This window comes from Lutra lutra, chromosome 12 (assembly GCF_902655055.1).
Source record: "Lutra lutra chromosome 12, mLutLut1.2, whole genome shotgun sequence".
Lineage (NCBI taxonomy): Eukaryota > Metazoa > Chordata > Mammalia > Carnivora > Mustelidae > Lutra > Lutra lutra.
Genome location: NC_062289.1, coordinates 714,191 through 727,911, shown reverse-complemented (window position 1 = coordinate 727,911; position 13,721 = coordinate 714,191). Strand labels below are relative to the sequence as shown.

Below are 13,721 nucleotides of genomic sequence, written 5' to 3'. Positions count from 1 at the left end.
CACAGACCTGCAGTGTGTTGAAAGACATGACCAGGTAGCATTTTTCCCAGGAATAAAAGAGCGGTGCTGGGAAGGGCATGAGGATGGCTCTGGAGGAGTTGGATGTCACGGGATAGTCTCACTTCCATTAGTGAGTGCCTTCAAAAAGGTATTCAAGTTATGATTCATTACCCATTCCTGATCAAAACAAACCAGGGAGGCCCCTCTGCACATCCAGTAATAGTCGATGCAAAATAGAGAAGTCTGTCTTTAGCAGAATTCATGGTACCAGTCGTAAGTTAGTACTCACCATCACACCAGATAAACTCTGTGATTGTTTCCAAGTGAAGACTAAAGCAAGATGTCTGCTGACACCACTGCCATTTCACACTGTCCTGGACGTTCTGTCCAGACAGGATAGTTGCTACAAGGAAATAAGGTTAGCATGTCAGCACAACGTGACTGTGTATTTCGGCAACCGAAGAATCATCATCCGGGAGACCCCAGTAAAAACACACAGACCCACGTTTTTCTAATAATCAGCCACGACCTGCTACACTGAAGACGACGCCCCATTCACATAGCAGCAGCAACGAACATATTTAATCATGAACCTGAGTGGAACTGTGTCATGTGGGAGGAAAAAACAGCTAATTTTAAAGCTGTGCTTCAAAGCACCGTTACCAGTGCTTTACCTACACTCAGTCTCTTACCAGCGTCTGAGAGAGTTGTCCTCATTGACTGTAGGTCGTTGTGAGCCCTGGCCCCCCTTTGCAAACATCTGCGGAGTTTTAAGCCCTCCAGTGTCTAGATTTCTTCTAAACCTAGTGAAACTACATCTGCAAGATTAAACATCCTTTACCAATTCCTTATATTATTTCTGATTGGTCTGTTTTGAAAACAGTTAACTTCACTAAATGTGAAGGTTGCTGTGTACATTGTTTAATAAGTTAAGCAGGTACACATGTTTGCATTAACTACTCTACGGATCTGCGTCTTACCAGCATGGGAGAACCTGCTGTGAAGAGCACTGTGCCAGGAGTCCATGGTCTTGAGCCTTGGAACCCCTCACCCCTGTCAGGCCTCCATTACCACTCACAGGAGAGCAGGGCACGCACCAGGGATTTCCCCCCCGCTCTCTCGCAGTCAGCACAATACCCAAAGCAGTCTCAGGCCTCATATGTCATCAAGAACTATGATTCGCAGTTGCACACCTTCCCACATCCAGGCCCAGGTGTTCAACCAAACATTTAAGGGAAATAATAACAATTCTATATAAACTCTTCCAAAATACGGTAGGGGAGGAAACACTTGTCTGGTGTTAAACTGACACCAGTATCAGACAAAGGCATCATGAGAGAGCCACAAACCAGTCACTTAGTGTCATTTATACTGGTTGTGAGTGTAGGTGCAGAAATCCCACAGAGGGAGGCCGGATAAAACCCACCAGGATCCGAGAAGGATAACACTTCCTGATCAGATGAAGCTTACTCCAGGAATGCAAGGTTGGTTCGACGGTCGTCTGTCAGTCGGTGGAATGGATCCATGGATCACGGGGGACAATCTGCGTGATCGTTCCAGGAGCTTCAGGGGGAAAAGCACTTGGCAAAAATCCAGTGTCTGTTCCTGATAAAATCTCTCTGTAAACTCGGGGTAAAAGCATTTGTGTAGTCTAACAAGGACGTCTGTGAGAAACCCTGCCGCTAACACGGTGTGCCCTAGGAAACAGTGGTAAGTTGCTTCTCATGTTTGGAGCAGGCCAGGGTACCCTGTCTTCCCACGCAGAACGAGCCGGGCACTAACACAAGAAAAGTGAGATACAAGGCAGAGAGGAAGAAAACTGTCTTTTTTGGTGGAGGATATGATTATCCCAATAGAAATTCCCAAAGGCGCTACTAAAAAGAGTGGTAATGTTTAAGAAGTAGATTGACCAAAATTGCACATTATACATGTACAAAAATTAGGTATATGTTTATACACTAACAGGGAGCAAATTGAGATGTTCCAGTGCACCAAAGCACACCAAGTACTTAAGGAGGGCGTGAACCAACACACGCAGAATCGGTCTGCCGTCGGCACAAGCCCATGACGGAGAGTCGAAGAGGGCCTGTGCCTGAGGGCGAGTCGCGCTCACGACTGGAAGGTGCCAGCTGATTCCTGCAGCGACGCCTGGGGGTGCAGTGCGGTGGGGCCGATGACGGAGCGACGGGGCTATCGTGCACACAGCCTCAACCAGTATCTCTCCTGTGTGCAAAACTTAACTCAGGAGACGCCTGGGGGGCTCAGTCACTTGAGCGTCTGCCTTCGGTTCTAGCCGTGATCCCGGGGTCCCAGGATTGATTCCCACGTCAGGCTCCCTTCTCAGCGGGAAGGCTGCTTCCTCCTCCTTCCCACTCATGCTCTATGTGTCTCTCATATAAATAGTTGTTTTTAAACATTAACTCAAATTGGTCACAGATGTATAGAAAACCTAAAAGTATAAAATTTCTAGAAGAAAAAAAATCTGGGGGCGCCTGGGGGGCTCAGTGGGTTAAAGCCTCTGCCTTCGGCTCAGGTTATGGTCTCAGGGTCCTGGGATCGAGCCCCACATCGGGCTCTCTGCTCAGCGGGGAGCCTGCTTCCTCCTCTCTCTGCCTTCCTCTCTGCCTACTTGTGATCTCTGTCTGTCAAATAAATGAATAAAATCTTAAAAAAAAAAAAAAAAGAAAGAAAAAATCTGTAGGCTTGAGTCAGTGATTTCATGGGACACACACAGCAGAGTTTGTAAAAGAAGAAGTTGATGGTAAAAATCACATTCTTCAGAAGACACCATTAAGACGAGGGCAAGCCACAGAGCTGTAGAATGTTTGTGAAGTACGTACCTGGCCAACGGGCGGGAACCGTAAGACGTGAGGACTTCCCAGAACCCGGCAACGAGAGAGCCCTCCCCCCACCGCATCTTAAACGTTGGCAAGAGATCCGGACCGCGCTGTGAGAAGAGGTGTTGGCGGTATCAGACAGCAGGAACGGTGAGGCTTCGTACGTCTGTCAGCGTTTCCTGGGGGAAGAACTGGCTGGCAGGTGACTTGAAGGGGAGAGACGGTGCTCAGACCCGACGTGCTGGGCGCTGGGAGAGTGCCACCGGGCGCAGGTGCTAAGGACGGAGCCATTTGCGCCCCACGCGTGGTTTAGGGGCCTGTCGGCCTCCGTTCTGAAGGCGTTCCAGGCAGGAGATTGTGAGTCCTCTCTTCTCGCAGGAACGCCTTGTGCTGCCCCCGGAAACACTGCCGTGAGCCCAGTAGACCTCCAGGACATCAGGCAAGAAGGTTCTAGAACCTCTGCAGGTTCCGGTGTGGAAGGTGACTTGTAAGCAGATCCCTGGGCGTGTGTGTGGGCTGCAGAGAGTGCCACAGCAGAGAGCTCAGCCGCATGAGGGGCAGAGTGGGAGGGAGCCGGGACGTGGCACCTCAGACCTTCCACGAAGCCTTCCCGGGTGGTGGAGGCAGGAGTCGTAGCCTGGCGGAGTGGCGGAGAGACGGGCACAGCCAGCACAGCCCTGAACGCACACCCGGGCCAGGCAGAGGCTCCAGCGGGCCGGTGGGTTTGCCCCTGTCTGGTGTCCCCCGCCACGGGCCTGCCTTCTGAGGGCCCGAGCTACACGGCAGCCCTCTGGGCGTCTTGCATTCACGCTGTCATTACTTGAATGGCTTCAGGCTTCGTAGCCACATTACACACCAGCACAGCTCATGTGCTTTTGCACAGTTTGTATATTTTAATCCCTTAAATATCTTAGGAGGAAGATAGAGTTAAACTGTCAGTGCCCTTGACGTTTTTTTTCCTTTGATTTCTACATTGAATATCACTAGATAGAAGTTACTTTAGGGACCTTTCTGAGCAAATACTACTGCTCTATTTCAGACAGAATTTGTATGAATTTTGACCTGGTTCCCTTTACGCCCACTGTGCTCTGAGTCGAGATGGTAAACTCAAAACCAGAACAGGACACTCTGCTCACGCCTCCCCACGAGCTTGGAGCCACATGTCTGACGCGGGCCAGGTCCTGAGCACACCGGCGGGAAGCCCTCCGCAAACGCCGTGTGTCCACGTCCGTCCCTGGGGTTGGCTCTTTATACACATGTCGCCGAAACGTGATTTTGTATCATCCAAAGGACTCCTCCCACCACCAAGCGGTTTGCATCGTAACCGCGCTTACAGCGTCTGTCTTCTGCTTGGCATTGTGCAGAGCTCATCCTCAAAACGGTGCTGGCTGCAAGCAGTCTGCGTGCTGGCCGGGTGTAAGCCACTGCACGGCTTCACGGGCCGTGAAGTCCACAATCAACAGATGTGGGTCCGCACGTGTAGACCGCGAAACCCGCCTGGTGGGGCGTGGAGGGGGTGGCGGCGTGTCCTCGGAAGCGTCCAGTCTAGGGTCAGAACGTCATAGGCCCCTTTCACTGTGGACGTTCAGAATTCACCTGGGGAGTCCTGGGTCGTTTGCAGTGCGTAGCGAGGTTTTACGGGAAACGTATGTCCAGTGTGCCTGTCCTGTCCCACCTGAAGCGGGTTGTGGGATTGTTGGCCTGCCCCTTTTGTCTGTGCTCTTTCCAGTGACGGCCTCGTGTCTTTTCATAGTTCTGTAATCGAGTGTGTTGCTGGAGCTCCAGACCATAGCGCTGTTAGCCAGACACGGTTTCAGGATCTGGGCAAACCTCAGGAGCTTAGAACTCACTGGAAAGCCAGAGAACATGAGTTCTAATTCGAGCCGCACGGTGACTCGCTGTTTAACAGCACACGCGCCTGCAGGATGCTAGACTCGCATCTGACCCGGCTGCTCTGCTCAGGAGCAAGACGGCGCCACATGTTACTGTTCCTGCAAACCAACCACCCAGCCCGGGGCCAGGGCAGGGGGTGCAGGTGGGAGGAGTAGAAAAGAGACACTTGGGAGTGCTCCTGGTGGTGGTCTGGAGTCAGGGGCTCCCCCGCCCGTGGAGCATCCGCACCCAGCTGGAACATACACTGACTGCAGCCCGGGAGGCCGCCACGGATGCCCAACTCCAGATGGCACAGTCAGGCACAGAGGCCACCACCCTGCAGGGGACATGCCCACCACCGCGGGGCCGTCCCACCGGGTGGTGCTGAGTGGGGACCTGACAACACTCAGGCCGCCTGAGGCCTCGCTGCTGTGAAGACTGCCGACCTGCCTTCGGTTCTGCCGCGCCTAACACATGGTTTCCACCTGTGGCCCTGGTCATCCCGATTCTAGATGGCTTTACATAGTTTTAAAAAGCAGTGAAAAGTCCCAAAACCAGTCAAAAGGCAGGTTTTTTTCTTTTACTCTCCCGCCAAGGCTGTGCCCAGTACCACTCGACCATCTCCACGTGGCTTTTCCATTCTCTGCCTGACCTGGGCATTCCCACTGCTGACCTGGGCAGGCTCACTGGCCCTGGGGAGGCTCAGCTGGGGAGTCTCCCAGGACTTGGCAGACACGTGTTCTGCACATGGTCAGACGTATACTGCGGTCCAGGGTCCGTGGGACCTTCTTCCAGCCTTGTGTCCCCGAGCAGGACTGTGCCCAGCCGTCAGACTCACGTCCTCCACAACAGGACCGGTGGGGCCAGGGGAAGAGGTGCACAGGCCGGGGTCCCCGAGAGGCCTGGCATGAGTGCCCTGTCACCCTCTCCCCATGGGTCGTGTGGACAGCACTCACTTGTCACAGCAATGACACAACGTCACAGATCCTGTCAGCCCGGGAAGCCCACCCGAGTCTTGGCGTCCAGGCTTTTCATTGGAGGTCATTCGTGTAGACACGGGTGACCCCCTGTGGCCGACCTTCATTTCCAGCTCTGGTAGGTCAGGGGGACCCCACGAGACTAGCTCTGCTCCATAAAGCACACGGATGGTGCAGACCATGTACAGTTGGCCGCTCGTTCCCACGGTGCCGCAGTCGCTCCCGGGGTCCCTCCCCATGCTGAGCGCAGGCCCAGCAGGCCGGGCTTTGGGCAGAGTCAGGCGCCGGCCTGGACGCAGGGGACGCTCTGGCCTTGCGTTCGCTCCCCGGCACGGTGAGGGGTCGCAGCGCGCTCTCCTGACTCTGAGCCTCTTTGGGGCAGCCGCGGTCCCTCACTGTGTCCGGCAGAACGTGAAAGCTGCCAGCAAGTCATTCCTAGACGGCAGTTTCCACGGTACTTGATGTGAGCGTACAAGTCATTGCCGTGTGTGTAATTGATCCTCGAGGAGGGGGGATCGTACTAAAAGAACTAATAGACAAAAGTGAAAATTGGCCCATTTCTTGTATTTCCCACAAAAAGGGGCGAGGCGGCAATTACACGCTGAGAGTGGGGCTTCACGTTCGCAAAGGTAAGAAGGTCCGATGGCGGGTGTTTCTGGGACAGCGGGCTCCTGAGGCGCAGCAGAGGAAAGTCGGCGCGTCTGACATGGTCTGACCCGCCCAGACGCTGTACCCATTCAGGGGTTTGGGCCTATTTTTGTTCCGAGTTTTGCCTCAGCTGTTTAAACTGCGACCCAGCCCGCTGAGCACGTTGTCAAATCTGGTCAGTGCTTTTGGGTACCCAGCGGGTACCTCCTGCATCAGGACACCTGGTAATGTCCAGGCCACGCAAGCACACAGAAGGTCAAGGTAAGCACAGCAGAGAAGGCCCAGTGTCAGGATTTCCCCTTCAACAAGATGCGGGGATGACCCTGACCCCTGCCATCTGTGCAAATGCCCTCGTGGGCGGGGCTAGCCCAGGGCGTGCGGACTGCGCTCTCCAAGACGCTCCAGCAGGATGAGCATTCCACGCCGTTTGAGCTCGCTCGTTGTGATGTAGTATGTGACATTTGCTGTCGTGAATTTATAAGTCTGCTAATAGTATGATTTTACTAATTTAAATGAAACGTCTACAAAGGGAAAATCTGCACACTGCACATAGCTGTTCCCGCCTCGGCAAGCAGACCGTGCCCAGCGACGGGCGGGGGCCGTGGGGCTGGACAAGAGGGCTAGGGGGCCTCCCCTTAGGCACCCAGCTCCAAAGCACTGTGGCACTGTTGGGCAGCTCGTCCACGACGGGCCACCATCAGTCTGCTCCTTGGGGACGGGACTGGCCTTGAGGGGAGGAGCCAGAGGGAGAAAGGGGCTTTGAGCCCTTTATGCCTTTTTGTGTAAGACTGCGTTTCTGACTCTGGCTCTGAACCAGAAATCCAGGGTAGTGACTCAGTTCTGCTTTTCGGGAATTACTCTATCCCCTACTGTGGACTGACTCCCTGTGCGGGCTGACTCCCGTGCGGGCTGACTCCCTGTGCGGGCTGACTCCCTGTGCGGGCTGACTCCCTGTGCGGGCTGACTCCCTGTGCGGGCTGACTCCCGTGCGGGCTGACTCCCTGTGCGGGCTGACTCCCGTGCGGGCTGACTCCCTGTGCGGACTGACTCCCGTGCGGGCTGACTCCCTGTGCGGGCTGACTCCCTGTGCGGACTTTTTAGGTGAGAAGCTTCTGCCAGGTGAATTCTGATGCCTTGAGTTATTTATTTATAAAATAAAGTGGAATTGTAAGCTGTATAAATATGCCTTTACGATCCTAGACCCACAGTCGTACGTGTCTGGTTCCTTTACAAGATGCTCACGATTGGGGAAATAAAGGCATCCCAGTAAAGGAGCCCGCGTGGTCTGTTGGAAATCCCTTCAGAGCCAGCCCCATGTAGTGTGGCCGTTTCTGCCGTCCGAGGTCGCTCTTGTCAGCAGGGCCCAGAATGGTGCAGAGTACGGCCCTCGGCTGTGTTCCAGAGCGCCCACAGCCCCCAAACCTGAAAGTGTTTCACGTCTGTTTTTCCTGCCTTATTATCTTCAGACGCCCCAGCCTCCACAGCATGGCCCTGGTCAAGTTGGAAGCATTAAAAACAGCAAGCATCTCGTCACCCTCAGCTTGACCGTTGTGCTAGAACCTTCCAGCAGTTCCAGCCACGGGAACTACCTAGAAAGCCCTACTTTAAAAGTGATCCCTGGTCTGCCCAAGGGACATCTCAAGTGGCATCTGTGGAAAGGATGAAGGGTAGAACCCAAACCTCGACCCAGATGTGCAGAGTGTCCCGGTGGCGTTCGTGTGCTGGTGGCCTGAGAGGCGGCCTGGCTGCCACTGCCCTACAGATGAGGAGTTGGGGTGTGGTTGACCTGAGCGATCACGCCCCGAATCCAGAGCCGAGCCTCCTCGCTGCCCGTCCTCATGCGACTTGGCAGTGGACGCTGGGGCTCAGCAGTGATGTTCTGCTCCCCAGACAGAACCCAGGGTGCTCCCGAAGCGTTTGATTTCTCCAGCCCTAGGGGACCTGCTGGACACGTAGGCAAGGACAGATCTCCAGCAAGGGTGCGGCGCTCGGCCAGGGAGAGACCCTGATGTCGCAGGAAGCCCCACACTGGGCCCCAGGAGGAGCTGGGCTGGGGGGGGGGGGAGTGCCGCCTTCTGCTCATGCGGCCTCACGTGTCCCCGGTCTCCCCCAGGTGGCCCTGGTGCAGTGGACGGAGAGCGTCGGCCTCACCCTGGTCAGCAGAGACCTGGCCTCCATGCGGCTGCGGGGCCCCAGCGGCCAGCTCCTGACCTTCAGCGTCCTGCAGACCTTCCCGTTCACCTCGGAGAGCAAGCGCATGGGCGTCATCGTGCGGGTAGCCTGGCTGTTGGGCTCCCGCGGGCCAGCACGCGGTTCAGGGCTCGTCCCTGCTCTTTCAGACCAACTGTGCTGCTTGCTGGGTTTTGATACAAAATCTAGGAATTGGTGCTGGGAAGCTAGTGAGGCTCTGCTGGTAGTGAGTTCAGGTGACTCTCCCGGACGACGAAGGCAGAGCGAGGAAGCGGTGTCCGCGACTCATTCTTGGAAAGCAGCTCAAGCCGTCTGTCGCGCTTCCCACGGCCGCGGCGTGCCGGGGAGCTTCGCCGGAGGAGGATTTAGGACCAGGAAGTTGCTGACATGCATTTCTTAAATATTTTTAGCAGATACCAAAACCTGTCTCAGAAGGTGGCTAACCAAGGAAAGCACGTTCAGTCAGCAGTGAAAATTTGAGAGAATTAACCTTCCCCTCGCGGCCTGAGGCGTCCCCTCCGTGGACAGGCTCTGTTGCCGCAGCCTCAGCACAGGACCTGGAGATCTGGTTTATGTTCCGGTCTCGGCTTTCTGCACATCTCGGGGCGGCGGTGCCCTGCATAGCATAGGTTCAGGGAGAACCGCTTTCCCTAGTGCGTTCCTGTGCGCGCGGCTGTTACTGCCCAGGAGCAGCGTGGCCTAAACCTGCCTGTGTTTCCTTCTGTCCCAGGATGAGTCCACTGCGGAAATCACCTTCTACATGAAGGGCGCCGACGTGGCCATGTCCTCCATCGTGCAGTACAACGACTGGCTGGAGGAGGAGGTAAGCCGCGCCCCCCGCCCCAGACACTGCTTCCCGCCACGCAGCAAGTGCGGGCACCACTGTAACCGGCAGAAATCCGGACACCGCCTCTTAAACCACAGACGGTATCGCTTTTCCGCAGTGTTCAGTGGTTCCGGTTCCTCTCCGTTTCGTGAAGTAGAAAGGCGGGAGTACCATTTAATCGCAGACAGCCTGCTCTGTATAAGCAGCTACCGCTGCGGGGTTGCGTGTGACCGCGTGTCGGTGTGCAAGTAGGTCCTTATCGATAGTATCTTGTCTGTATCGATGAAAACATAGGGTGACAGTCATTCACTAAAAATTCTGAGGTAATGGTGTATATACAGCCAAAGTTACATTTTAATATATTTATTTTGTAATCTATGTTACTGGCAGGATTTTGATAAGGATTTTAATGTCATTCTAATTTATGTGTAGGATTCACTTTAAAAAAATAGAAAAGACACAAACGTGATCAGTCCTACATTTCGTCAGATTCTCTCTAGAGAGAGAGAACTCAGGTGCAGCCTCGTGAGATTATTTATTGTCCACGTTTCTGTGTGAACAGAAAAGCTTGAGTTCGGAGGGAGACTGATCTGGGTGTGTGTCAGCGTCGGTGTCCATGGGTCAACCTGCCGTGGCCTGGGTGTGGCCGGTCAGTACGGCAGCCGCAGCCCCGCGTCCGCGGCGGTATTGGCCATACGAATCAATAGCTCCTTCAGGCACTTGGATTTAATCAGGCACATGAATAAATTAAATTCCCTGAAGACCTAGTAAAATGCCATAAAAATTACTTTCGGTCATAATGATGTACAATTAATTATAAAATACTTGTTTAATTTATTTAGCTTTATGAGGTCACGTCAATAAATGTCTTGCAACAGACAGATAATGTCAGGTTGTTTTACACAAAGATAACTTTATTAAAAATCCTTTGTGCATGCATTCTCCCAAGGTTACATTTCCTTCCCTTACATAAATCTCCTGATCCCCTACCCACGTCTTTGTTGTAATAACCATTATCTTCTGAAAACCTTTACCTTATTTAAAACAAACACACAAACAAAAACAGCGGCGTGTTTTGGGAGCCTGAGCGTGCCCTGAGCACCTCTGTCTCAGGCAGGCTCCTCATGCTGGATTCTTGGCCGTGAGCTTCTGTTCTCCACGTACTGAACAAGTCCGACACGTGCCACCAGCACTTTCCTCACCCCGCCCAGTGAGGACCAGTTTTGTAGAAACCCTCACTGTGCACAGACGTGAGGTAGCCAGGTCCCGGCCGCGGGAAGCGTCAGGTACGTGGCCTCCTTCCTCCACGTGCAGGTGTGTAACGCGGGTCAGAACTGGGGATCAGGGAAGGTGTGACGGGCGCAGGGACTAGCGCTCGCTGGGAGGCGGGAGCCGTGGCGGTCTGCCTGCTTCAGACCTTGTAGCCAGATGGGTCAGAGAGGACCTCGGAAAGTTGGAGTTGCTCATCCTCTCTTCACCGATTTTAACGTCCTGCGGGCAGCTGCGGTAGACGGGCTCGGTTAGACACGAGTGCCCCACCGGGAGCACAGCCGTGTGGGACCGCCAGCCTCCGCCCCTGGGGACGGTGGGGGAGGGCGGCAGGGCACGAGTGCATGTGCGAAGTCGCATCTGAACTGTTGGCCCACGAGTGTGTGCTCGTCCCTGGCGATGTGGGGTTCCCACTCCTGCCTCGTTCTCAGTGCGTGGGAGGTGGGCACTCCAGCAAATATTAGGCTCCCTCGTGGCCATGATTCTACCTGTGGCTTGGCAACAGCGCTGGGTGCTGGCATCACGGCAGGACCGCGCTGTGTGCGAGCTTCCTGGTAGCTCCTCTCCCTTCCACTAATGGAGAGCAGCTCGCTGGCGCCAGACGGTGTGCCTGAGCGCCTGACGCCAGTGTCACGCGTGTATCTTCAGGTGCACGCGGGACACCGCAGCTCTGGCTATTGTTGGAACCCCTTGGCGTTGGCTAAAAGTGCTCTGGACACCTGCGCCCCAGGGCTGTGAGCCAGGCTGGAGCCTCCGCCTCTGCCCTGAGAGCCCCCCACGCCCAGAGCTGACCACTGTGGCGCTCTCCGTCCCACGCCCGTGCAGGCTCCCATGCTTTGAACCATTTAAACTTGGTCCTCGGAGTTGGAAATTTAAGAGTCACCCAGGAAGAGAGGAAGGGACTCTCAGGAGTCGCAGTGGCCGGGGCGAGCCATGGCTGGTTGGTGGTAGTGTTCGGGATGTGTGGACACTGTGGCTTCGGGGAATGGTATAGCTCAGCGCTCACATTGTTTTTTAAGCTTTCTTTCTCGTGGAAACCCCGTTCTGAAACACTGGTGTTGATGTCTGCAGCTTGGGCGCAGCTCGGGCGGCACCTGGTCATCGGACTTCCTGTCTGTGCGTCTGTCCCCGCCGGCCGCGCTCAGCCTCTCCTCCCCGGGACACTTTCTCTCCATTTCCCCTGCTCTTCCCGCGGGGGTCTCTGGGGCGTGGCGCCAGGGACGCTGCCTTGTTTGCTCACCTCGGAGTCGAGGCCGGTAACTGGCCCGAGACCCCTGGCCTCTGCCCGCCCGTCCAGCACAGGGCTCATGCTCCGGGTGAGACAGCGGCTGTCCCCGCAGGGTGCTCCCAGCCAGCAGAGGCAGTGCTCACACCTTTCCAAGCCACACGTTTTGAGGGCCTCAGCAGGCTTCGTGTGGCGGGGCAGCGTCCCGTCCGTGCAGCCCAAGGGAGACGGCGACGTCCCTGAAGGTGGGGGGACTCACAGCTCCCAAGAGGCGGCCTTCGCTCCTGCCGCACTCGCCGCCTCGCGCTCTGCCGGCTGCGTGGGCCGCTGCCTGCACAACCTCGGGTGTCGCTCCTCGGTGCCCATCCGCATGCGTGCAGGCCGTGTCAGCATCTCTGGGCCCCGTCCCGCATGAGGGGCACAGGCGAGCCTCTCTGAGGGCAGGGCAGGGCTCCAACCTGTTCTCTGCCGACAGCTCGGCACCGGTCCCATCAGCGGCCCAGAACCAGCCTGTTCTTCCCCCATCATCACCTTAAACTGCCCAGTGTTTCCTCTAATGGATGGAAAATAATGTTACTTTGGTGCATTCTCTGTGCCTGGAGCTGATACCTTTCCGTGCACCTGTGAGTGCGTTTCTGTCTCGTGTTCAATAACGCGAGCCTGGGCCTGTGGCCTTGCTGTGGGCCCTGTTCCCTGCAGAAGATCCAGACCCCAGCGCGAAGCCCCAGGACTCTTGGGGTCTTCCCCTCCCCCCACGGCACTGCCACATGAGACCACTCTTCCCCCTCCTCCCCCAGCTGTACTCCCATGTGAGCCCACTCCTCTCCCTCCCCTCCCCCCACAGCACTGCCACATGAAGCTCTCCCGCTTCCAGACCTTTCTTCTCACACCCTGGCACCGAGCTTCCCCACTTCCCATGCTGCTGTGGCAGCCTGGCGCAGACCTTGCTTGTGATGCCATTTTGGAACTCGGTCTAGTCTAACGTGGGGAAGAAGTGTGCTTGTCTGAGAGCTGCCGGGTGACCCAGCCTGCGCGGGGATGAAGGGCGCAGAGCCGTCCTTGCAGCGCGGCTGGGCTCACAGGACACACCTGCGAGGTGAGCTCCACCAGGTGGCGGCGGGCAGAGGCCCCTGAGAGACCAGGTGGCCCAGGTGCGCAGGCGCAGTGACGGACACGTGATGTGCGGGGCTCCTGAGCAGGGGACGGGCCCTGACCACAGAGCAGATTTGGTGGAGGCTGTAAGTGCCTCTCCGTATCGCGGCCAGCACCTGGGGTCTGCGTGTGACCTGCGTCTCCTTTTCCAGTGTGGGAACATGGCCCGGGAAGGTCTTCGCACCCTCGTGGTCGCCAAGCGGGCGCTGACAGAGGAGCAGTACCAGGACTTCGAGGTGAGCCGGTCTCGCAGCCCCTCTGCCTCCGGGCATCGGCCCGGCAGACGCACGCGTGTGGGTGCGCACTGCTGGCGCGGACAGCCTGCCGCCCCGGGTGCCGGGGAAGGATGTGTCCCCCGCATGGTCAGGCTCCCGTGGACGCGTCCACGGCGTGACCGCACTCCGTCTCTGCGCAGAGCCGCCACAGCCAGGCCAAGCTGAGCACCCACGACCGGGCTCTGAAGGTGGCGGCGGTGGTGGAGAGCCTGGAGCGGGAGATGGAGCTGCTGTGCCTCACGGGCGTGGAGGACCAGCTGCAGGCGGACGTGCGGCCCACCCTGGAGATGCTGCGCAACGCGGGCATCAAGGTACCGTGTGCGCCGGCCAGCGCCCCTCCCCGGGGGTGTCGGGGTGTAAGTTTTCGCTTTCAGGGAACTGCTTTCTGACCTCCGTGCCAGCGGAGCCCAGGGTTCACCTACAGAACGGGAGAGAAAACGTATTCCCAGG

The 13,721-nt window shown here is 56.4% G+C and overlaps 1 protein-coding gene across 7 annotated transcripts in view; it reads left to right on the top strand.

Moving 5' to 3' along the window:
• Positions 1–13,721, top strand: part of ATP9B (ATPase phospholipid transporting 9B (putative)) — a 230,402-nt gene that overhangs the window by 192,425 nt on the left and 24,256 nt on the right. For all 7 annotated transcript variants that reach the window (XM_047696257.1, XM_047696254.1, XM_047696256.1 and 4 more), the window contains 4 exons: positions 8,448–8,609; positions 9,255–9,347; positions 13,149–13,232; positions 13,412–13,582. In XM_047696257.1, the coding sequence (XP_047552213.1) occupies positions 8,448–8,609; positions 9,255–9,347; positions 13,149–13,232; positions 13,412–13,582 (510 nt within the window). The remainder of the gene's footprint in view (positions 1–8,447; positions 8,610–9,254; positions 9,348–13,148; positions 13,233–13,411; positions 13,583–13,721) is intronic.